Source organism: Chlamydotis macqueenii, chromosome 11, assembly GCF_036417535.1.
Source record: "Chlamydotis macqueenii isolate bChlMac1 chromosome 11, bChlMac1.mat, whole genome shotgun sequence".
Classification (NCBI taxonomy): Eukaryota; Metazoa; Chordata; class Aves; order Otidiformes; family Otididae; genus Chlamydotis; species Chlamydotis macqueenii.
The window spans coordinates 17,247,261-17,272,366 of record NC_141566.1 but is presented as its reverse complement, the minus strand read 5'-3'; the positions used below and the strand labels follow the sequence as shown (position 1 = coordinate 17,272,366).

Genomic DNA, 25,106 nt, shown 5'->3' with positions numbered 1-25,106 from the left:
GGGCAACAGAGAGATGAGCATGTAAAACTCTTTCTGTTTTGATAGTAGACATCTGTGATTTGTCACATAACAAAGCTTTTCTTTCAGGGGGACAAAGTGCTTCAGGAACACCACTGATAGTGAATACATTGGGGGAGAAATCTGTCTGTATTCTGCTAATTAAAATTAGGAGTTAGATTTGGAAGGTAATAATTCTTGCATTTAAATGAAAATTTTTAATTGGATTAAAAATTTTCGGTACATACTTTTCTCTTAAATTTAAATCTCTTGTGAATTATAGTCTGCTGCTAAGTAGGAGGAAATTTCACTGATCACGTGTGCAAAATAGGAAAGATATGGGACATATTTCGGTAGCTAGTGTAATGAAATTGGTCTTGGGGATTTAAACTAATGGATCAATATTGTAGACACTTGTCAGTATCTCTGTAATTTACCATGTTATAACGCTGTGATTTTTAACCTTCCATCTTTTCATGAGATCAGAAAGGAATTAGTCCTAAACGACCTTTTAGAAAGTCTCAAACATAAAAGTGATGGTATCGTGGGCAGTACTTTAACAAAAATTGTTTAAAAGGACAAAGAGACAAGAGATGGAAAAACAGGCAGTGTGTTGCCTGTAAAATATGATGTCATGGGATGAGAACTGGAAGAGTACACCAGTACTATATCCTTACTTTAGTGTCTCTGGGTATATTGCTTTTCTGTATAGAACTTACTGTCAGGTATTTTAGCCAAAACTTCTTCATCCACCTACTGAATCTAATTATTTTTTTTTGGCTACACAGACTGGAGTTTTTTGATAGCATGAACTTGAAAAGTCTTAGGATTGAATATGTATCATAGTGTGTCGTTAAAATACCTTTGAGCTTGTTTGGTAGCTATCAATACTGTTACGATTAATGTTATTTATTCTATAACTTATTGTGAGTGTAGATAATAACGGAACAGAACCCAGTACAATGGCAGAAAATATTTCATAAACAGTAGTACTAATGTGATCTGGCTTTATATAAACATCTGACTAGTGAAGCTTTATCTCCTGTGTCTCAAACTCACTTCGATATTCCCGTGTCCTCTTCCTCAAGGGTCCTTGAGAATTCATTGTGTCTCTCCCCTATTACTCTCCCAGTGGCCAAGAGCAAGTTGAGAGCTGTGCGTCATGCCAGTAAGAGAGTCTGAAAATGGAAAGTATATTTCTTTAGTTTAATCAGACTTAAGTGTTTGCGTTTGTGCTGGTGTCAGCACGCGCTTGAGGGACTGTTGTACTATTTCTGAAGGAATAAAAATGGAGAAGCTTAGTTTTAGGGAACAGATAACTATCAGAGTTCGAGGGTATCTTCACTGAAAAGATGACGAAATGTTTGCCATGTGTACCTTCAGGCTGATCTTCAGTTCTTGTTAACTGGTGGGACTGGCTTCCATTTTCTTTGTTGGGAGGAAGAGTTTTGGCAGTGTGCGTTTATTGGCAGTGAGTTTGGAATTCACAAGTTAAATAGTTTGGTAACACAAGGCACTCTGTGCAATGTATGGCTTCACTGAATGTTTTCAGGGAATGTGTATGGTTTGAGGAAAATAACTGTGGGCAGGTACGGCTCCCTGGAAATACAAAACAGGGGATGAAAACATACTAAAACTGTAGTTGCTGGCTGCACAACATTGTTTTTTTTTAATATCAGCTATTTTATATATGTAAGCTTTCTGTTTCTTATGATCTGATTTAATGTTTCTTATTTCGTAGATGAGTTCAGTGAAAATGTTACGGTCGCGTCTCAATGGGATCCTGTTCAGGCTTATGTTTGAAGAGCACGTAAACAATATCAAACCTGACATCATGGCCGTTACGCTGGCTTGTGAAGAGCTGAAGAAGAGTGAAAGCTTTAGTAAGCTTTTAGAGTTAGTGCTGTTCCTTGGAAACTACATGAACTCTGGCTCCAGAAACGCACAGTCTCTTGGGTTTAACATCAGTTTTCTTTGCAAGGTAAGATGAAGCTATAAAACTGTCATGAAACTCATGACATCTGAAAGTACCCTAAACAGAGAAAAAAACATTCCATCAGTGTAGCTTATTGATTACACCTCCATTTTTAATAATGGATAGACAGATACAGAGTAAACATTTCTAGGATGGTCCCCTGCTATAGCTTTCTTTCTCAGCACAATGGCGACTTAAGGCTGTTGTTTGAATTAAGTCTGTTCTAAGTCTTTCTGGAGTATGTAAGTAGAACAGCTTCTTTCATCTGAATTTGTTCAACTGTCATCTTGTCAATAGAATATACATAGAACACAGTATGTTAAATAGCTCTAGCTACTTGGGTTTTTTCCCCATCTTCTATCCAGCTATGCTTCAAGCAGTGTCAGTGAAATAAGTATTTGGGATTAAACATGGACATTGTTATCCTAGGTTTAACTTCGATTGTGGTGGCAAAATATGGAATGCAACGAGAACTTCAGAATCTATAGCAGTCAGAATTTAATCTGCAATGCTTGTTTATTTATATGGTAAAATGTGTGTAAAGGCGTTGATCTGAACTCGACCATTTCAGTTTGTCAAGTACCTTTGAAAGGATCTTTAGAATAAAGGGATGCAACATTTGTAAATATTAAAAAAAAAAAGTTGGCATTAATCTTGCAGAGGAATTTTTCAGTTATTTTTCGTTTGGTCTAATCAGAGAGTCCAGGTTTCAAGTCCTGTTTTTGGGCACCATGAGGAAATCTGATGTGTACCTCAAGGAAATTTAACCTTGGGGGGTTAAATACACAGCAAGTTTGATCTCACGTATTTCAGTAGAGAAAGACTCTGCTTGTTCTAATTTAATACAAAGATGTTGCTAACTTGTGCTAAAATGAAAACCATCACTTCAGAAGTACTTTCATTCTTAAATAACTTTTTTAAAGAGAGACCAAGTTGAAGCATTTTTTTCATAAATCTAGTGCTGCGTTTTCTTTTCAGTAGTAGTGGAATCTAAAAGGAAATTGAAGTTTTAAGTAAAAAACTACTTGTTGGTGAGGGGGATGGGAAATGATGACGGCGCGTGAATGGTACTCCAGCATAACATGGATTTGAGAAGGTATTCCCGTGTTCCAGGTGATAGATTTATGAATCGCTGTCAGTGCAAATCCCACAGATGTTGACACAGCTAATTTAGATTGACTAATAGTGCAAATTGTTCTCTACTGAACTGAATAATTGCTGAAGCATAACTATCTGTGCTTACAGCTAAATTCCATTTAAAATAACTGAGACAAAAATCTGTGACTATTTAATTGAGCCTTGCCCTCAGAAACAAAGTCTATTTATTAACTTCATTACTTTTTTTTTGTTCTCAAGATAGATATTTCTGAGGAAAGTGTTCGTTTTTTTTTTTTTTTTTTTTCTCCCTGTGAGATTAGAAAAAATATATAAATATTCTCCGTAATAAAATGCTGACTGTGCTGTTGCAGAGGTATTAGGTGTATTTTGTTACAAGGTGATGTCTAAAAATAAAATAATCACGAGGACAGTGATGATTGCTGGAGAAAAAACAAAGGTTTCACCAAAATCTGGACCTGAAATTGTGTCATTAGTAGCTCTACATATTGATTAAACCTTGTGAATTATCACTTCCAAGTTCCAGACTCAGAACAAGGCACTTAACTTAATGGGCATGTAGATAAGTTTCTGTGGACAGTGTGACATGTATGTTGTCTGCAATTTAAATTTATTGTTTATTACTCAAGTTTGAAGATATTTTCTGGTACTTGAAGCTGCAATTTAAATTGCTTTCTATATTTGCCATTCTAATTTGAATCAGATCATTATAATAATATGCTTTTGCAAGAGCTATTTTTTCCCTAATGGTTACATACCTGTACTTAAGCTTTAGTATCACATTTACAGAAGTAACCTTCTACTCCATTGATGTTTAGTTTTATAAATAAGAGGTATTTACACAGTTATATTCACAATGGATTTTTTAAAACTACTGTTAAGAATCCAAATTTACATTTGTGTAACGACTGTCTTTATGCATTGGTTATTTTCCACTGATAATTGCATTAAGTTCCTTTGTTCAATAGTTTTTGAATTCTGCCCTCCTATTTTTTACCCAAAGTATTAAGATGGCTTTGTTGGCTTCGTGTTATTAACTAAGAGTACAGTCTGACAGGCTTTTGTTAACTGTTTTGAGTAGTAAAAATTATTAAACTTTATCAGGTGATGATATCTACTATAAGCACCGGGTTTAATAGTGGTCTACAGCCACTTATCAGCTTTATTACATTATTCAAACAGTCTTCAAATCTATGATTGTTGGCCAGTAATTGACCTTCACTGTGAAAGTTAAAACTTCTATATGTGTAAGCATGGTAGGGTGATTGTATCGTCCTGTTCACCAAAATCATAGTGCAAATTAAAATTTCTAATTTATATTGCCTGAAGAAGACAGTAAGAAATAAGTGACATCTAACAGCAAGAGCAAAGTAGCTAGTGTTTTGTGGCTTACGTGTTTTTGCTCTGGAGCATCTGGATGCTACTGAATTTTAAAGACTCTGTGACCATTGAAAGACTTTTTTGTGTGTGTGTGCTGGCAATTTGAGAAGGCACTGTTACCATATTAAAGGTCTTCCTTCAATTTTCAAGTGACATTTTTTCTTCTCCCAGGCAGCATATTTCTGTCTTCAAGCTTTTCTAGACAAATCTGGGAGTCTTTATTTTGCATTTTGATAGAATTCCTGTAAAGCATAAAAATTACTAACTTATTTTAGTATTTTGTGTAATATTTTGTGCCCTGTTTTTTTTTTTTTTTTTATATACAGAACCATGATAAGCAGTAGGATGTTGCAATTTAAAGTCACTCTTCCATACTGTCAGGTACATTGTTAGAAGTTCAGTCCAAATTTTTGTTTTGATTGCCATGAAAACTGCTAAGTCTCCCCCCCCCCCCCCAGCTTTAGAACAAGGAGAATAATTTCTTACCAGTTTTAAACATTACTTGCCTAAAGAAAGAACTGCTTCAATAGGAGTTTTGAATTTAAGCAAGACTATCTGTTTGGTCTTGTTGGACATTTCTTTGTCTAACTTTGACTCTTTTTGGTCACTCTCCCTGGTAGGTACTGGTTGGGACAAAGTAAGATCGAAGTTAAAAACCCATATTGTCCTCTGAATATTGTTGTTTTGGAAGGACTTTAGCTGTTACACGAACAGAAAATATAATAAATCTAGCTACTGTAACTCATGTTAGTTTTTAGCTGGTTTTTAATGTAGGCTGATGTTTTGCACGAAACCAAGGATTTAAATCTCAGAAAATGTAACTGGATAACACATTCGGATAAGGGGAATCAAACCAGTGGATGTTTGATCGACGGCTTTTAAAGGCTTGATGTTTGTAAGTTTTTTTTTGTTTGTGGTTTGGTTTGTGTTTTTTTTGTTTTTTTTTGTTTTTTTTTTTTTTACACCACTGATTTAAACTGTCTTTAATGTGGACTTTCTATCCATGATAGGAGACCTTTAATTTTTTTTTTGAGCCAGCTGTTAGCAAGGTACAACACACATGTATGTGTACACATTTCTGTGTGCAGAAAATGCATAGAGGTATTTAAATGATGAGGTAACCTGATGTGATGAATTCCCTTTTCAATAAAATATAATTTTCCTATTGTTTGGGGTTTTTTTTTTGTGTTCATCCTTGAACGATCCTAAAATTATCTGTTTAGGAGATGTAGTACTTCACGTTATATGACTGAAAAAATGAAATAAAAAGGACAGGTATTGATCTGGAATAAATGTTTATTTTTGTAAAATATTCTTAAAACAGAGCTAGTGATTTTGCACACAGAAATCTGTTATTGTGTAACAACTTCTGTTAAAGCATTGTAAGGAAAATAAAGAAAAGAAAGCATGAATTCCAACATGTCTGGTCCTAGCTAAAAAGCTAATGCTTGTATAGTAATTGCAAATCCTTAAAAACAGATTATCTTTCTGGATGTTATATTGCAGTGTATGATGTTATTGAATAAAGAAATGATTTGTAAACAACCTTTGGCAGAAGACAGAGAACTTAATTCTGTTCAGATAAGAGAGATTGTAATTAGAATTCATGCGCTGTATCAAGGCTGCAAGCAGTAGCAGCTCCTCTGAAGTACGCGTTAGAGCGGTTGTGATTGCCTCCGTGTTAAGTGCTCTGAAAATACAAATGTGGCAGAAAAAAATAATAAAGTTCAGGGAGGCTGCTGTAGTTATTCACTAAAGGTAATTTTTTTACCAGTTGTTGTGGTTGTTTAATGTGTACAAATGATCCAACTGCTATTCTGAACCTGATTGCAGCAATTACTATCTCTTATCAAGTTCTATAAAGTTATGGCAGACAGAAATTTAATTTAAATAAAAGTTTTGATTTAGGCATATGTAGGGTACAACTTCTGCTTTTGTTTTTTTTTGTGTAAATTAGTGTAAAGACTAACAACAAACCTCCCTCTCTTTTAATACAAAAAAAATTATAGTATTCTAACTGGATCAATGTTTTTGTAATAAATAATATTACATTACTTCTTGTGCAAATAGTATAAGATAAGCTGTTTGTCTAGTTTGAGTAGTACTGACTAGTGTATATTTATTGTCTACCAGCCCCTTTTCTGTTAAGATGGGAAAGATTTTTAGGATATGGAAAGTTCCATAATCGCATAAAAAAAATAATAGCTTTTTTTTTATAGCTGTAGTAATCAAATGTCACTCTAGTGGTAGTTAAAACATAGATAATTTTTTCCTTACATTAGCTGTAACTTTTAGCCCTCACACCTGAAAACTTATTCCAACAGTACCTGTAAATTTAAAAAAAAAATAGTTCTGGTAGTAGTTTATAGTATGATTTGTGTGTTTTAAATATTATAATGCATGATTTTTGTTACATTGATGTCATTTATGAGCTACAGACCTAAACGTCTTACTCTGTGTTACTTGATTTGAATGGGTGTGCAGTGACTATTATGCTTTGTGTACGTTAGTCTTTAATCCTTTCCCAAACAATGAATCTGATGGCGTTGACCACTCAAACTGATGCTTCAGCATTCAGCTGGAAGATGCTTCTGAAGCCTATGCTGATCCACTGATTTTTTTTTTTTTTTATTAAATATCTTATTGCCAAATTCTGTCTCTCAGATAAACAAAGGACATACAATCAAAACCTATATTTGAAAAATTTAATACCACAATGTTAGTGTCTTGTTTATAAATAGATATATTTGGAAAACCTGAAGTCAGTGACATGTGTTTTTGGTGTTCTGCAAATGCCATATATACAGACAGTGCTCTGGGAAAGCTTTTATGTTCCAGTGTGTTAACACTACTGAAGATGTAGAGTTAAAGCAATTATATCTGTTCCAGATGGTGAATTCCGTTACTGTTGGTGAGGTTTGTTGGTTTACCAAGTCTCAGGGAGTTGTTATGACTTCTCTAATATGGTAATGCTTTGAGACTTAGGAGGATGAAAATACAGAGGGCATAATGCAAAAATGTTTGAGTGGCAGGGATTTTCAGGATTCACAAACTTCTGTTCCAGTACATGTACTTATTACATGGGAAGCAAAATCCTTTTTTTTTAACTTGTTTTGTTATTTAACATATCTAGGCCAATAGCAAGGAAATTCTGGCTACTTCTAAAGATGTAACCTTTTGTACCATCCGCCTTTTCCTTTGCAAAGGGAACATCTTTTGCACTGGCCTGTGTCCATACGTACTATGCTCATGAGGCTGGAACTCTTAACAAGACTCTGTGAAATGAATGTCCTTTTTTCTTGTTTGCTTCTCTATGAATCCGTAATATCACTTGGAATTTAGTACTTAAGTGTACTAACCCAAATAAGACATTTCTTTAGTTGAAAAGACATGGACTAAACATCAACTGCCTGAGTTCTTGTTGTAAGTAGTAGTCTTTTTATTGGAAACTAGATACTTAGTCTTGATTTTCTGTTTATTAACCTTTTAATGTAACAGAGGCCGTAAGTGTGTGCTGTTTGTAAGTCTAGCATTGTAAACTTGCCCTTTTCCAGAGCTCTTGCTTACGAAAGGACAATTTAGCTTTATGCTGAAGGGCAATAATAGTCTTGTAAAGTTGATTTTGTACTTAATGTAGCGATGTTGTGATGTGCTGCATACCAAGTCGTGCACTTAGGGTGGGCTTAAACTGCTGCAAAGATGTTGTCTTGAGAGTAGGAAGCAACAGCAGAAAAGCTGGAGTCTGCGAGTGGAAGAAGATGCATCAGCAGCATGCCCTGGCAGCTGCCTTCATTGATAGGTAGTCAGGAGGTCACAAGTAGTATCTTTTTTTTTTTGCCCTTAACTCAGAATTTGCTGGGTTGCATAGGGAGCATAGCATTCAATATTCTGTACAAAAACATATTTTTGATTGATAAACTTGTGTTGTGTATGACCACCAAGCTGGTCAACGGCTGAAGCGCTGAGGAAAGCTGATGGACCTGGGCTTGTCCAGTCCAGAGAAACAAAGGTTTGGGGACCTGTGGCAGCCTCCAAATACCCAATAGGTTACTGTAAAGGTGGAGCCAAGCTTCTTAGTAAAGTATACAGCAAAAGAATGAGAAACAGGGGTCTTAAATTGAAACTAGGGATACTTTAACTAGATATGAAAAAAAACAAAATTCACTTTCTTAAAAGGTGACTTTTAAATTCAAAATACCCAGAGTTGTCTTTTCCATAAAGTAAGATTGTTAAATTCTACCCAAAAATAAAAAGGGAAGACAAATAATTTACCCTGAATACAAATGTACTGTGTGAATTCAGAGAATGTGAAGACACAGCCACGCTGCTGTTAGCATTCCAGCTCCTGTCTTTCATTTCTATTTTTATATTTAAATCTCTGTTAAACTGCGCTCAGGAAACACCTGTCTTCCTTACCTTCTCATTGTGTTAGTAGGCTTGATATTTAAAGTGCATATATATAGATTCTAAAGATCAAACAGAGCTAACAGTTATTTGTCATGTCTCTCAGCTATTGAGAACATGGGTGAATGTGGCTGAGGCCTGTTTCTTGACTGGGCCTGAGAAGGGAATTTGACAGAGTTGTTTCAGATCTGAGTGACTGTTTACTACTGGTTTTAAACAACTCAGCAGGTGCTGATATAAACTCTTGTTAATGTGATGTTGCTGTTGGTGACAAAACATGTTTCATTTGTAATCTGAAGGCAAAATAGTTTTGTCCATTTAGGGGAAAAAAAAAATGCTTTATCCACTTGACGATGTCAGAGGGATCAAAGACTGCAAATCCCACAGTTCTTGTTCACAGACAAATTGAAATGCAATTTCTTTTTGCCTTGCAGATGTTTAGCCACTAAATCTACTATTTTTTTTCAAGTTGGAAAAACTTCTATGTACATAACACATTAAAACCTTTTAACTGCATACCATTCTGAGCATTGTTTAGTCTTTAATCACCGAATCGGTATGAATTAAATTGCATTCTTAATTGCCTAAATACCTTGTATTTTTTAAAAGCCTGTTTTTTGACTGCACTCATTTATTCTTAACAGGGTAATCCTTAAAGCTGAAAGGCCTGTATTAAATTGAACATCGATGGCAAGCCTGTCATGAGGATTATAGAATTAGAACTTCTAGTGATTTAGAGAATGAGAAAACAAATAGGAGATTTTACACGCACATTTACGTATTCTTCTTAAATAAATCCTTGATTTCATTTGTTGTGTATGTTGTAACTTACTTCTGTATAAGAACTGTACTAGATGAGTTAGGAAAATGTGGTTAAAAATATCTTTACAGATATACTTGTAATACTAATTCTCTTTAAAAAGTGCGGTACACTAATCTCAAACTCTTGCATGCACCTACTGTCTCTGTTGCCTTTGGCAATAAGGGGTAATCTGTACTTCCACTAAATCTTCAGTCAGCTCAGACGTTCATTCTTTGTGTCTGCATAAAAATGGAGAAACTAAATTTGGACTTAAATTCATTTTCTCATTCTCTTAAGTTCATGATGTTCCTTTGTGTATACACATGCACTCTGCCGTGGGATTTAGCCGCATCTGTATTTTCTTGGAAATTTGCCACTAGCCCTGTATTTTAACAGTGACTTCAGAATTATTTTTTAAGAACAATAAACTGATGGTAGCAGTTAATGCACATGAGTTAATGGAGACCAGAGTCTTATCACCTTCAAGAAAACTCCTTTATTTCGGACCTCTAAAAATTGCCTATGCAGTTGAGAGGACAGTGAAAATATGCAATTACCTATTTTTAGCACTGTGCACAATTTTCATGCGGCTTTTCCTAAATAAAACTGGATGTACTAAATTTCCTTTACTGGCAGTTAAGATTACCTTTGCTTTTCTATTGTAATTTTGTATTCCAGTAAGGTGGGGTGCATTTATTTCATGTGTCTGTGTACAATTTGTCTGAAAGTCGTCAGGATAAAGCAGTATGCTTTAGATTTTGCTGCAGAAAAAAAATTGTGGATTTGTGACAAGGAGTTTCTTTATCTTTACTGGTAAAAGAGCAAGTTCTGACTTTTAGCATGCTGTCCAACTATGCAGCATTTTGGAGGAATTCCTTTAGAAATCTGGCAGTGGAGGATATTGGAAGAATGAAGGAAATTCTGTTCTGTTTAATCTCTGTTCACAGCTTTTTTTTCTATCACAGCATTTTGAACTCGTGTTGCTAAAATCTCAGAATTTTATGGGAAGTCTTCAATTTTTGTTCTCAGCATAATTAATTATTTTTTTTTTAAAGTACAGCATAGAGATAGATTCCCTTTGTAGTCTTAAATTGTAAAGAATTACAGAAATTTCATGTAAGTAATTTGTTTCATTTGCAGGCAACTAATGTGGCTAACTTTTTGCTAATGAATTAACATCTCTGCTATTGACTTTACTTAAACATTTTACCAAAAAAAGTTATATTTTTTCCCTTTGTTTCCCTGTTTTCACTTTTTAGATTCGAGATACTAAGTCATCAGATCAGAAAACAACCTTATTGCATTTTCTGGCTGAAATCTGTGAGGAGAATTACCGGGACATCTTAAAATTTCCAGATGAGTTGCAGCACGTTGAAAGTGCAAGTAAAGGTAAGCAAATAGATAAAACACCTAAAGGTAATAGCTTTTTGCCTTGACATTAAATACTTCCAACATTTCATTTTAGATTGTAGGATTATGTAACCCGTAAGCATTGATAATCCACGTGGGTTTTGCTTTTCTGGTATTTATTGACCTGAGAAAAAGTGAGGAGGGGAAAACCAGTAATAAACTAACTTCTCTTCTTCTCTAGTAGGTTGTGGAAGTAATACAACTTACTTCAGTTAAATACTTAGAAAAATCACATATTGGAAGTTGTGTAAGCAGTGTAATGATGATGTTTAGCTTACTGTTAAGCCTTTGAAGTCGTGCTTGAAAGTGAACACTTGTGTGTGTGCGTGTGCGTACGTGCACAGTATGGTTTCATTTTAACTCTTGACCAACACCTGAATAGAGAAAACAAATACACTTTCTAATGTTCTCAGACTGCATGTGAAATATAGTTTAATTATACTATGCAGTCAATGATTAATACTGATTTTATTCTTGGTCAGTCAGCAGTATAGTCCAGTGAATCTGATAGAAATTCATTTGCTGTTGGATATCTTCTTATGTGAAAACACTGTGCTGCTTGGTGCGCTTGCTGTTTAGCTGTGTGCAAAGGCTATGTGGTAGTGGCTGATGAAGATAACACTGTTTTATTTTGATTGGGCGTTACTCGCTCATCAGAAAATAAATACTTGGAGGAGCACAAAAATACTAAAGGAAAGGGAGGGGAAAAGGAGTTGGATACACATCTCCACTAGCTCTATCCAGGTCCAGCAAATTCTTGTCTCCTTATTTCCCCAGTGTTATCAGTCAGTGTTTCTCTTCAGCACGGTGGTTAGCTGTAAGATTGATATTTTTTTAAATTAGACCATCATTTTCTTTCAGTTTGTCATCTTCTACCTTAGATGTCATTCTAGTGAGAGCAGAACTCGTTTCCCCAAAGCCTTGGCGAATAGTTCATCAATCAACCTAACTATACTGTTATTTCTTCTCTGACTCATTCACAGATTTATGTGATTGTCATTGTCATACAATTTTTTTGCTATTTCTCAAACTTTACAAGGACCTTCCAATGGTGTTTTTTTCTGCATATAAACAAAATTTTATTTTGATTGTTTAAATGTCTCCATGTTTCACTTTCCTCCTTGGTGATGAATGCTTCATTGGCATGAATGCCTATTGACAAAATGAAGCTGATCTGTCTACATCAGGTTAGGAAGGTATAGTGTTTTAAGGCAGTATAGAGACTGAAGAGATAACCTGTACATTACTGTCGTGAGTGTACCACACACATATATATGTATATATAGACACAGATGCGTGTGTATACACATCTATACATCTGTCAAGGTGCATGCTTAAACAGTGTACAGCTGGCTACTTCCATCTGAGCACCATTACGGCTATTACACAAAGAACAGTAATTACAATTACTGTTAGTTTTTCTGTTGATTGATTATTTCTGTTCATGGCCTCTGATACGGAGTCAGATAACTTCCTTAAACGGAATTTTTTTTGTTTTTTTTTTTTTACCTTTTCTCCCCTAACCTTTACAGAGTAAGTGTCACTGGTCTGACCAGTGTGTTCACAAGGACCTATGGTAGAGTAACATGGTGATTAATTTTATTTATGCAAATAGTAGTTTGTCATCTTACCTAACTTCCAGAAATGTTTTCTACCACTTAATAATTATTTTCTGGAGGTTATTTTTTTTTTTCTTTTTTAAATTTAAGCTTTTTCTTCCTGCATCTCTTGTTAAATTCTTTACGAAGCCTTATGGTTTACTAGGCACATTTGATGATCTTCTATTAATTTTCTCCTGTGGCTAACACTTTACTTTGCAGTTTTGAGATTTTTATAGTTTGATTCAACGGTTCTGTTTTCTAAGTTGACTTGAGGAATTAAACCAGAGGATTAGTAAAGTTTAGTTAATCTATAGCATGCAAAAGAGAGCCTACTAATGGGAGCAAAGTCACAAATAATCCTGATGATTAGAATATATATGAAAAAGGCTTTAATACAGTTAAATTTGTTCCATTTTGTAAGATAAAAGCTCATTAAGTTTCCTGTAAACAGTCCTGACTATTTATCGGAAGCATAGATTACTGTTCATTTATTATGACCAAAACTTCCCTTTCAGCCCTTCTTTGCTTTCTGTAACAAAGCAGATTTTTGGCAGAATGCATGTGATTTGTGCAACTTGCTTCAACTGTTCCCCATGGTACTTTTTGATGTTTGGTTTAATTGTAATGTTCGTCTTCTCTGTCATGTGTGGGTTTTTTTTTCTGTGTGCGTAGTTAATATGCTTTGTGTGGAAGAGAAGATTTTCACTTTCTATTTATTGTTTGCTATTTTACAAATCAGTGATTTCAGGGACAGATTTAGGTTTATTTTTCCTGTAGGAGGCTTCTTATGGAATAAATTGGCTGCAGATATTATGGCATTAACATCACTTAATTATATCTGCCACCAAATATTATTTCTGTATGAATTTTAAGTAAGGAAATATGAGTAAAAGAGGTGACAGTCTGATTACTTGAGATGTATGCTGCTTACTTTTTAGGCAGAAGGCAGCCTTGTAGTTTGAACTATACTTTCAAAAAATCTTGGGTGCATTCTCTCAGTTCCATGTAAATAAAAGGAAAGTCCTGGTTTGCTTTAATTTTCATACAAGAATAAAGAACCAGCATCTGAACAACGGATGTATTTTTTTTTTTTAACAAATAGCAGATAAAGCATAAAACTGGATTTTAATATGGAAAGGTCAATGGGATTAGATGAACTGCCCATGCATGTAGTAAAATCTTCAATAATCTGATATTCGGTATAATAAAATATTTTATCTTTTTAAAGATGGAAGATCAACCTAGAGGTTTATGAAAAGCAAAAATAAATTAGGAAGCAGTTTTAATTTGGAAAGTATAAGCAAAGGTCAAGCTGATTAACTATAAAGAGATTATTGGAAGAGCATTCCTTCTTACTTGAGGCAGACTGTATGAAAGGAAAACCAATAAAGGAAAAGATTGTGACAAGCTGGATTCTTTGATGGAAGTGATATTCACTTACTGTCCCCCAGTCTGCAGTTTTCCTCTTGTTCCACTGCAGTGGAAACTATGCAAAGCCTTCATTTGTATTTCTACCTTCTTAACTTTGCTTGTTATTCCAGTTGATACTTTTCATGGTATTTGCTCTTTCCGTCTTACGATCTGTGATTTTATTAAACCCCTGACAAATTCCCATCCTTTTCTGCAAGTTCAGACAAACAAAACTTCAAAACAAAACCAAGAGGTATCTTACTGAAGTTAGATGACAAGTTTGGGATTTCTAGACAAAATAATATTGTAAAAAGTGTAACTTGGAATTCCTTAGATAAGATACATATTTTTGAACTTGGAAATCATAAGGAATACGTAACACGTAAAATTAAGAGGGGAAACATTGGCTGTGTATTTTATAACACCACTTTAATTTCAGATTTTAAAAGATAAACAGTTACGAAGCACACAGTTCATGGTTTAAACATTTAAATGCCTTTATTTACCATAAAACATAACCATATCTTTATCAGCTGAACATTGTGTCCAGCTCCTCCTAAATTGAACAGTTCTTGGCATACTTACGTTACCTGCCTGCTTTGTCTGCCAAGGCTGGGAGTCCCTAGGCTGTGCAGAGTCACACGAAGTTCTGTGAGCTTCTGTTTGCACCCAGTGGTGTTTATTTCAGAAACGAGTGGATGTAGAGTGCTGGTGTCTGTAGTTGGCCGTTGACCATTCTATATGTTCTCCTGACACCTTGAACAAGGTAAAGTAATGCTTCATATGTATAGATGGAGCATGGGTTTTGGGGTTAGCTGAGCAATTGTGTAGGACTCCCAAGAACACCTAAACTCCAAGTGAAGGGCTGAGCTTAACTGTGGATGCAGTCTTCGTCACAAATGAGGGTTTTTTCCAATGCTTAACGTACAGAATTCTGTGCCTGATATAAATGTATACCACTTAATAAGTCATTTCAAGTGTTGTTAAAAGAAACAGAGCATTCTGAGTAAATCCAGTGAAAGATGCCTTGAGGGAGGTGAATTATGTCTGGGTAGTAGACTAGAAAGTACTAATAACAGGAACGCAGATTTTTCACTTATGTTGGCACAAAAAATTTATTTCTTTAATTTGCAAGCATGTGGTTCTGATGGTTGAGACATCTCCAGAAAGGACGTTAGCCATCAGAAGCATTGTGGAATGCAAATATGTATATACTTAATAATTATTAAAATACTATAAGAAAATATAAATTTTTAAATTCTGTACAGGTACTTCATTGTGATTTAGTGCCATAATTTTAGAGTGAGGAAAACATTTCCAAACGTTCTGTGCCATTGTTGCTTTAAAGTATAGCAATTTAAAACATATTCATAAGTAGTAGTCATTTTTCTGTCAAACAAAAGTTTTATAGTTCATTGCAGGAGAAGAAACTGTTTTTACGAAGAGATCTGCAGTGTTTTCCACCTTGCACAGTTTAAATTACTGGAACAGATTTTGCCCAATCTGGCACATTAGTGGATATAAAATAGACGGTGCCTTCTGGCATGAGAAATTTAATGCCAGCATCTGTGACTTTTCTCTCCATAATGGAATCTGAAGTTGGCATTTTGCATCATAATCAAAAGTCATTCTTACACTGTATAGTGACTTCTATCGTTCTTTTCATTCACATAAAGTGTCAAAAACTCTCTCAGTGTGTTTTTCTGAATGTGGTAAATAGGCAGTTAGGTAGATCAAACGCTAGAGGACTTGTCTCTAGTATTTTCACTCCTGGTTTTGCATATAGAATCGCCATATTGATGGTAGCTTATGCATCATCTCATTAAAAGTTTTTTGACAGATGTGTTCTCCTTCATTGACAAGTGCCAGTGAAGAACACGGGAAAGCAAAGACTTCAGATAATTTTTGTATTGTAGTTCTAAGGTCCCATTTCTGAAAGAGATCCCGTTGGAGACTCAGTAGGATTCTTGGTTGGCTTACAGTCTGCAAAATTGCTTACTAAATTTTCCCAGTCTGTCAAGATTTTGAGCATTTATTTAGTTGCTATCTTCTCGTGTGTAATAAATGATATGCAAAATCATGATAATTCTGAATTCTAAAGCTACGTTTTGAAGCTACAGTTTGGATTCTACATTAAACAATGTTCCTTTGCGTGGCATGCATTTTAAGGATCCACTTCTCTCCCTGAAGTGCAAATATCAAGGGCAAAATTAAAGAATAGCTCAAATGACTCTCATGGGCTGTTGCTTATTAAAGAAATTAAAGCATTTAAGACTTTCTGACTGTAGTTAAACCAATTCAGTTTTGAAGACTGCTTTTAAATGACTTCTCAAATTATGTAATCCATTTACAAGTCCTTAATACCAGCTGCTAGAGAGGTGAAAGCTACAAAACAGCACCTATTCCTTTCTTTTTCTCCTTATCCGTTCATGAATTCACTCTTTCAGTGATGTAAGAAAGGTTGTTACGCCTCTGGCAGCATGACTTGCACTTCAGTGAATTGGAAAGTTGAGAGCCTGAAGGGAGATCTGTTGGATGAAGTTGCTCAACGCCTTCTTTACTGAGATTTTAGTAACAGCAGATAGTTTGTGTTACAAAAGCTTTTCTCCTTCTCTTTCTTTATCTTTCTTACTTTCTGCAAATTTTGCATACGTGCACCACTGAATGTAGTGGGCCGTAGCTGCTTCCCAGTGAATGACAGCATGTGTATACCAGTTTGATACAGAAACCAAGCAGAGCTGGACTATGGGGAAATAGGGACAGTGCAAAATATGGACCTCTGAAATAAATGCAGCACAATTTAGTATCTTCAGTTAACACTTCTGAATCTGGATGCAATGAATAGAATGTCAAAGTCTAGTTGCTTCTTTCTCTTGCCTCACTTGCAATTTCCCTTTTACTTTTGTCAGGAAGTTTTACTTCAGTGAGCTTGTTTAATTTTGTAATTATAAGCTTTGTTTTCAAAATTAACTTTTGAGATCTTGAAAGACATTTGTAATTAAATTAACGTCAATGCAAACTGAGTTTCTGGAGTGCTCTGCAGGAGAGACCCGTATTGCCAGGGGAGTGCTACTGGACACGATGCTGTTCTCGCTGATCACCTCCAGTGCTTCTGGTTGTGGTTCTGGAATTGAGGCGTCTGTTTTGTGAAAGGTTTTTAATCGTGTGAAAAGTCAGTTCACATTCAACTGATAAAGATTGTATTCTGCAATGTACTGTTGCTTACAGTTTCCTCATAGTGAGGTAAATCTGACAGGTTAGTTGAAAAGGCTGGTACTGACAGAGTTCAGAGAAAGGAGGAAGCTGGCACACGCAGAATTTATGCAGGTTACAAAAATAAGCCTAACACTTGTCAGCATTCAACCAGAAGGAATCTCATGGGCTCAGAGTTTTTTCTTTTTCATAAAACTGATCTTTTGCTGCCAGTTAATTTGACCTTCAGAAGTAAACAATTTTGAGTCAGCAGTGAGTTGGATAATATGGTCTGTCCAAGGAAAGGAAGGGATTTTGTGTTCTAGTACTGTCACCTGGGAGTTACCAATGACTTGATACTCTGCTGTGCTGTGGAAAGGAGTTTTAACAACTGGCTTTTGTCAGTAGTGATAGTAGTAAGGCACTGTTTGTCTTTTATAATTGGTTCTTAATGTCTTAAGTTGTATTACATGCATCAGAATTACTCTTTTATTCTTAAAACATGTACATAGGCATGTAATTGCTGTAACAGACACAAGCAGATAGATTCCCTAAACCAGAGGACCATTCTGTATATACAGAATTTCTCTTTTTGTTATTGAGGGTTTCAGGATGACGAGTACTGTTTGCAATTCCCTTAGCTCTAGAGGAGAGATGACATGCTGCTTACGATGATTCTGATTTTAGGCCTAACAGGCAATGTTTGGGGTTGGTTTTTTTCCCCACCATCTCACTTGTCAAGGCAAGCTTGTTAATGGCATTTGCAGTGTGTGTAATATTTAAATTAAATTTCCTCACTGTAGATGACTTATTGTTGTTCTGAGAAGCTGAAAATCTGTTCATAGTTTGTACCAGAAAATTGTTTTTATAACTTCTTAGCTTGTCTGGTGTAGTTTTTTTCCAGATGTGTGTTTAAAATCTGTCATCCTTTTCTTAAATTGTACTGGATAGATCTGTTTTATTTCTGTGATAAGACATATGAAAATGTCATATGCATTTGTTAGACATCTTCATTGTGATGATTTTAGATCTTGATCCTAGTTGAGATGTTTTTGGATGAGGGTTGATAAGTCTCCTTCCTTTTTCTCTATAGACTGAGAACAATATTGCAATCTAGAGCTTCTGCACATGCATGCCTCATTAAACATAATGTCAGACTGAAAGATAATCGGTGTGTTAGACTGAATCTCTCATTAAACTCTTAATGTGAAAAGCTACTTGGGGCTGGACTTGTAACAAGTGTCTTACCTTAACATTGTGGTTCACCTCTGCTTGCAAATGGACAGAACAATAGTATCAATGCACAATTGCTTTGTCTTTGATTAACTAAGGATAATGAATTTATTGTAGAAGTCTGAAATCATAAAGCATAGCTAAATCATTGCCTCGGTTCACCATTCTTTATCAATTTTGTGGTAAGACAACTAAAATGCAGAGACCCTGATAGTGAATGAAGTTTTAACATGCAAATTAGAAGTACAAATGCACATGTCTATGTGTGAAATGTATCTGTTAAAAATTCTATTTTGAAGCTTTTTCAAATTCCATGTTTTCATTTACAGTACATTGTTGTAATATATAAACAAAACATTACCATTTGGGCAGGGTTGGTGTTTTTTGTAAACTTTAAATGATTCAGGGAAAAATCTGTGGAAGATATACAGGAAAAAAGAAGTGTTATGCATGATGTGTTGACTGCTAAGCATAAGTAGTTTGTGTTAGAAAGTTTATGCTTTTTTGGAAGAAGAGGATGGTGATGTGCCCTGGCTAGTTGGGATACTCTAGTATTTTCCATCCCAAGTTATTTCAACTTCCACTCTTGAGCATTTCTGACATTTCTTTTACGCTTATCAACTTAATAATTTTATTTGCCATATTTGGAATTCTGCTTTGAAATTTAAACATGGTTGTCCTGATAATCTACTTTTCAATACTTCTTTTCTTCTGCGTAACTTCTGTTAAGAACACATGATGTTTGTCTGGAAAGAAGAATGTTTGCGTGTTATCGTTAGTAGGCTTGGTTGGATGTAATCTTAAGAGTTTATCTGATCCCGCCTGTCTTGACTGTTATCTAGTTTCTTCTTCAGAACTTCTAATGATTAAGTCTAGTCTTCTTCCTGGGAAAAAAATTTCAATAGAGAGTTATTTTCACTACTGAAGTTCATTCTGGGTCTGTCACACTAGCACGTAGTAAAGACCTAGTGTCTGATGAGGGAAAAATGCATATGGTATCTAATTTTTTTTTTTTTTTCTTTTTCCTCATAGTATTGAGGAGGAATTACGACCAAAGCCATATCTGTACCTTGCTTTTCAGGATCATTCTCCTAATGCTGGATTTACCTTTTTAGCATAATGATTTATGTGTATATCAAAGTGCGGCAACGTGATTGATCATGGCTGTTGTCCCGTAGATGGTATAGTTGTGTATAGGAAAGATTTCTAGTTTGCATAGTGACACGTTAATTACTTGAGTAACAACATGTTAAGGGAGCTACTTTCAAGTCTGCAAGCTATTCAGCCATGGAGCTTCAATTATGGGTTGTTTTGTGGGACAGAGGTGTACTCTGGTATGTATCACAGAGGTGTATATATATGTGTATGTGTTTGTATGCACATCTGTAAATGTATGTACATATACATCCAGGCCTGTGAGATATACATATCACGGCACACCTGTATCACACAAAAATACATGTATGAATGTGTACATATGTGTACCTGTGAGAGATATTTATTACAGTATACGTACATGTATACACACGTATATAATATACAGGCGTACTCTGAGATAGGCAGAAGCACACACACACACTGTGGTAGGCAAGTAAGCTGTAGCAGCACTGTTCACCTACCTCCAACAGAATTTTCTTAATAAACACAAATTTGCTTAGTGATATGAACTGAGTGATCAATGATTGCAATTTGCGTGGATCATGTACTTGCTCACTCATTTCCCCTCAAACTGTTTTTCAGACTTTTGTGAAAGATTACTTCCAATGCCCTCAGGCAATAAGAAATAATCATTAGTATGCTCAGAATGTAGTTATGGAATAAATACTGTCTAGACTTACAAATCCACTATTTAATTTGCTTCATATAGACTTCCCTTTGCTTACTGAAGTCATTTATATAATTGGCTCTCACTTTAGAGTTTGTATTAAGTGTGGACAGAGCCATCCCTGTTTTGCCTCATGATCAGAGACCCTTTGAATTCATTACGCAAGAGACACTGCACCTAATAAAAATGTATCATCTCACCCCTTGTTATAGGGTAGGACTTTATCTGACACAATATCATTTTGGAGAGGATTAGTCTGTCCTTTGGTACTATTACTGTATTACTGTAAACCTAAAATGCTTAGCTTGACTGTGGGGACCAGCTAGCATTTGACATTAAAGTGAGATTAGTTGCTTGTAGCGTTTTTCTAGGTCTAAAGTGGTCTACCAGACATTGACTGAGCCTTCCTTTGTGTGCAGCGCAACTGCTTTCTCCGAAATAAGTGGATGGGATCTTTTTTTTTTTTTTTTTACAGTGGAGGAATCAATATAGGGAAAATAGTAAAGTGAAGAAAAAAAAAATTATCAGTGTTCATGTCAAAATCGTATTGTGCCTTCTCTTCAATGACTATGGATTCATTATAAATAAATAATAAGATACAAAATAATCTTTTAATCAGTTGTAGATTTAATGATGCATGAATAACTGAGCTTTGTTCAGTATTTGTGCTGAGAGAATATTGATAAATCTAGATGCTTACATTAGTCTTCCACTGAGGTGAAGAAGAATCTGGCAATATATTAATGTGCATAACTTCATATTCACCTTGTTTATATTAATCCTCTAAGTTCATAATGATTTTGTGTGATAAGGCCTTAGTTAGTTGATACATTCATATTTAATTTCTGGTATTGGATTTTTCCTCTGTCTCATAAATCCTATTGTTACAGTGATTTGAGGTACACGTGTTACAGGTGCTGTATTTCTTTCCATGCTAAGAGTTGCAGCAGCTCTCCACGGGCCAGCCTTTTCGTACTGCTGAGTAAGGGGCCAGTCTGATCCAGTTTGGTACAGATTGGGAAACCTGGCTGCCTTTTTTCTTGTCTTTGGCCTTGAAGATGTGCCCTTACATAGGTTTTGGGGTTTATGTGATTTATGTGGGTTTTCTCTGGTTGTTGCTGGTGGGTTTTGTTGGTTTTCCTGTGTTTTATTATTTCCCTCATTGTTCTTGTCTTGAAATCGGGTATTTATGTACTGGATTTAGTTGGTTGCCTTCTCCTGCTGCACCATTAAATGGACTAGTATTGTAATTTCTGCTACAGAGGGGCTTTCCCAGTAATGGTTCTTGAACAGTGCTTGTGTGCCACTGAAGACAAAATGCTACCTTTCCTGTAGATATTTAGACTACTTTTGTTAGGATGCCGAGATTTCTTGTGGGATGATGGGCAAATTGAAGGTTGAACAAGACTTTGTCTTGCGATCACCAGCTTTGAGGAGTATAATGATAGAGTCAGTCTTTTTAGTATGTGCCTTTATTAAATGCTTTCAAAGAAATGGCATTTTCCTGCAAGTAGAGTTTATGCTTTCATAAATTAAAACCTTGCAAGAATTTTAAGAAATTCACATGATTTTCCCTGAAAGAGTGAAAGATATTCATGCTGGTTCCTCTTCATGTTACAGATGTAGTAAATATCTCCTAAAACATTTTTATGGGAGGAAATGCAGGTATTTTATTGTAGTCTATATATGTTTCCTGTTACATAGTTTTTTCAAGCTTGTCTTGCAGAACAACAGCTTCATAAATTGTTTGAACACAAACTTGTACATTTGTCTGGGCTAGGCCAAAAAAAAAAGTGAGTGAAAATGAATCTTCTACAATGAATGCTTTATGATACTTCATTGTGAATATAGAAGTTAGTTATGGGAAGCACAGCTTTTGAATGCAGCCTTCTTCCTTGGATAGAGTTTCTTCGTACTTTCAAAGTCAGTATGCGTGTAATCAAAACTGTTTTCTGAACTTAATTTTCTAAAACAGAGCTCCTGAAAATGCTTTTGTTCCATTTTAATCAGAGAGGCTAAGACTTCTTATTTGTCATTGCTTGCTAAATTTCTTTCCACTTTTAACTTCCAGACAGAAATAAACTATTACTCTTGATAAGTGGTCATGCATTTAAATATTTTTAAATTGCTGAAAACAGTTAAACTTTATCTGTTATGTTGCCTTTTTACTTACCAGCTGCTATTCTTTTTACCGATAAAATTACCATTTGCATCCTCCTAATTTATTTTTCAGGTCTAGCATTTTATTTCAGTGCTGTTTGTCTCTCCCTATCTAACTACATAAGAACCTATAAAAATATTATAGGAATTGAAGTTTTTCGGCTCAAGCAAGAATGTGTGCTCCTTCTCTAACAGTAATATCAAGTGATTAAACTACTGCAGCCATAACCTAAAAACTTTGATGTTTATTAGTCAGTCTGCTTTAGTGGTTGGTTTTAAGGTTAATTCTTGAATGTTAAGTTAATAACTTCAAGTATCCTGTGGTATCCATCTTTAGTTTTTTCGCTCAGTTCAGTTAAGCTGAAAAAGCTGTTTCACTATAATTTTAACATTACATGATTAGTAGTTCTCCCTTACTTACAGGATTTGTATTTCCTATGGACTGATTTTCAAGCCATCTTGAATCCAGTTCCTGCTACAGTTTAATTTCACATGTCAGCACAATTTTTTTAATTAAAAGGGAATAGGAAAATAAACTCTTCTTTTGAAAAAAACTTTATGCATCTTTTGGACTCATGGCTTACCATCAAAAAGAATAAAAAATGGAAAGCCCTTCAAAAAAGAGAAATTGTGTTTATCTTGACTATGCAGCGAATCCTTGAGTTAGCTCGGCTGCAGATCTCCAGCGATAGCTTCATAGAGTGGCTGCCTGCAGTCAAGAGAGAGCGTTGACTTGGCCAGTTACTGAAGAGCGGGCAATGTACTGGGTGTTCCCACCTCCGATTCTGCACATCATGAGTTGTCTCTGGCACTGTCTTTTTAAGAACTACCCAAGATTATATGCACTGCAACTAAAGATGAAGTAGTTAGTAGAGTATAAATCACCTTTCAAACAGAGTATACTTGAAATATTTAGAGGAAGGACATGACATGGTGCAAATGGTCTAGAGCTCTTTGGGGAAGGTTGGTTTGTTCTTGAAAGCACGTATTTGTCAAATATGCAAGAGGAGACAACAGGAGGTAGAATTCAGTTCTAAAATGTGTCTTTAAATTGAGAGGAAGTGCTTGTCAAACTGCTGTTTATGAAGTGGACTTTATGGGTTATGTTGGAAAACTCAATGTTATGGGTTCAGTTTGTTTTAATATTACAATTTGACCAGGGGCTTCTCTGCAGAGACTCTGTCACTTTTCATCCACTTCTGGAATTTCTTTGTGGTATGGTATTGCTTCACCTTTAAGATTGTGATGTCATAGTTTTCAGTGGAGATTTCTCTTGTGATGTGTCAATTAGTGGTTGTTCAATACAAATTACAGAAATAGTGATTTACATTAGAATAGCATGTGACGGAGTAAGCATTGTCAGAGTGGCCTTTCCTTTTTTTTTTCTTTCGTGCTGTACCGTGAGTCCTTTACTTATTTTTAATTTTCAGTAGCTTTTGTTGTTCAAACCTACTTTTGATGTTAACAGAGGGTTTCAAAGATGTTGCTTTCTAGAAATCAATTTAATTTCAGTAAAAGAAAAATATTAGATCTTTTCTGTGTCTCTATTGCTTAAATCATGTCTGTAACCGAGTACATGCATTAATAAGATCATTCATTTAATGTACCTACATTAATAAGTTAAAATCTCTTTGAACCTTTGTTGCTTCTTAATCTTTGGATTAGATTTAAAAGAATGAAATATTAGATTTTTTTACCAGTAAATTTAAATAGAAATTGAATAATTTCAACTCATGGTGGAATTATATGATGACATTTCAACATTAAATATGATGATTGGGTATTACATTAGATATTTTCACTTAATTTTTATGAAGAGTAGAATTTTTATGAGCAGTAATTCAGAAAAATATGAGTCTACTTGATGGAATCATTCTTCTTAAGACTATTTATATTGCCACTGTTTTTTCCCTTCTGATGCCCTTTCTGGAATGTGTAATTTTTGTTACTAATTTTGATTTTTTTTTTTCAGTTTCAGCCCAGACTCTGAAGAGCAACCTTGATTCAATGAACCATCAGATCCAGCGTCTAGAAAAGGACATTGAGAATTTCCCTAAAACACAAGACGAACATGATAAGTTTGTAGAGAAGATGAGCATATCCTTTTTGTGTGTCACCATTGATGATCTGAACGTTCTGATCGTCTGGTTAAGTATTTAGAGTACTTGAAAATAAGTTTTAGGACTCCTCTTCCATGCTTTTATTCTAGTGGTGAGAAAAGCCTAACAGAACATGCTGAATATAAGAGAATGTATGACTGAGTATAACTTAAAGCATTTATTATCAGACTTTCAAGGGAGGAAACCAGGTAGCTTTCTTCAAGTAAGTCATTATAGTGGCTGGTCATAAAGATAACAATATGATTTTTTTTGCCTTAAAGAATGATATTTAATTATAAAAATATTTTAGCTTCATATATGTTGTTTTTTGAAAACAGTATAAGTTTTAAAATTTTTTTTAAATTTATTTTTAACAGCTCATTTAAAAAAAAAAATATTAACTTGAGTGGTTTGTTCTTTTATTCTGTAGGGAATAGGGACCGTAGGTTCTTTAAGCATTAGTAAGAAATCATAGAATCATAGAATGGTTAGAGTTGGAAGG

At 34.9% G+C, this 25,106-nt stretch overlaps 1 protein-coding gene across 1 annotated transcript in view; it reads left to right on the top strand.

The window, feature by feature from the left end:
* DIAPH2 (diaphanous related formin 2) overlaps nt 1-25,106 on the top strand; it is a 239,813-nt gene that overhangs the window by 95,681 nt on the left and 119,026 nt on the right. The window contains exons 22-24 of the mRNA XM_086756069.1: nt 1,739-1,978; nt 10,934-11,063; nt 24,478-24,603. Coding sequence (XP_086612195.1) covers nt 1,739-1,978; nt 10,934-11,063; nt 24,478-24,603 — 496 coding nt within the window. The remainder of the gene's footprint in view (nt 1-1,738; nt 1,979-10,933; nt 11,064-24,477; nt 24,604-25,106) is intronic.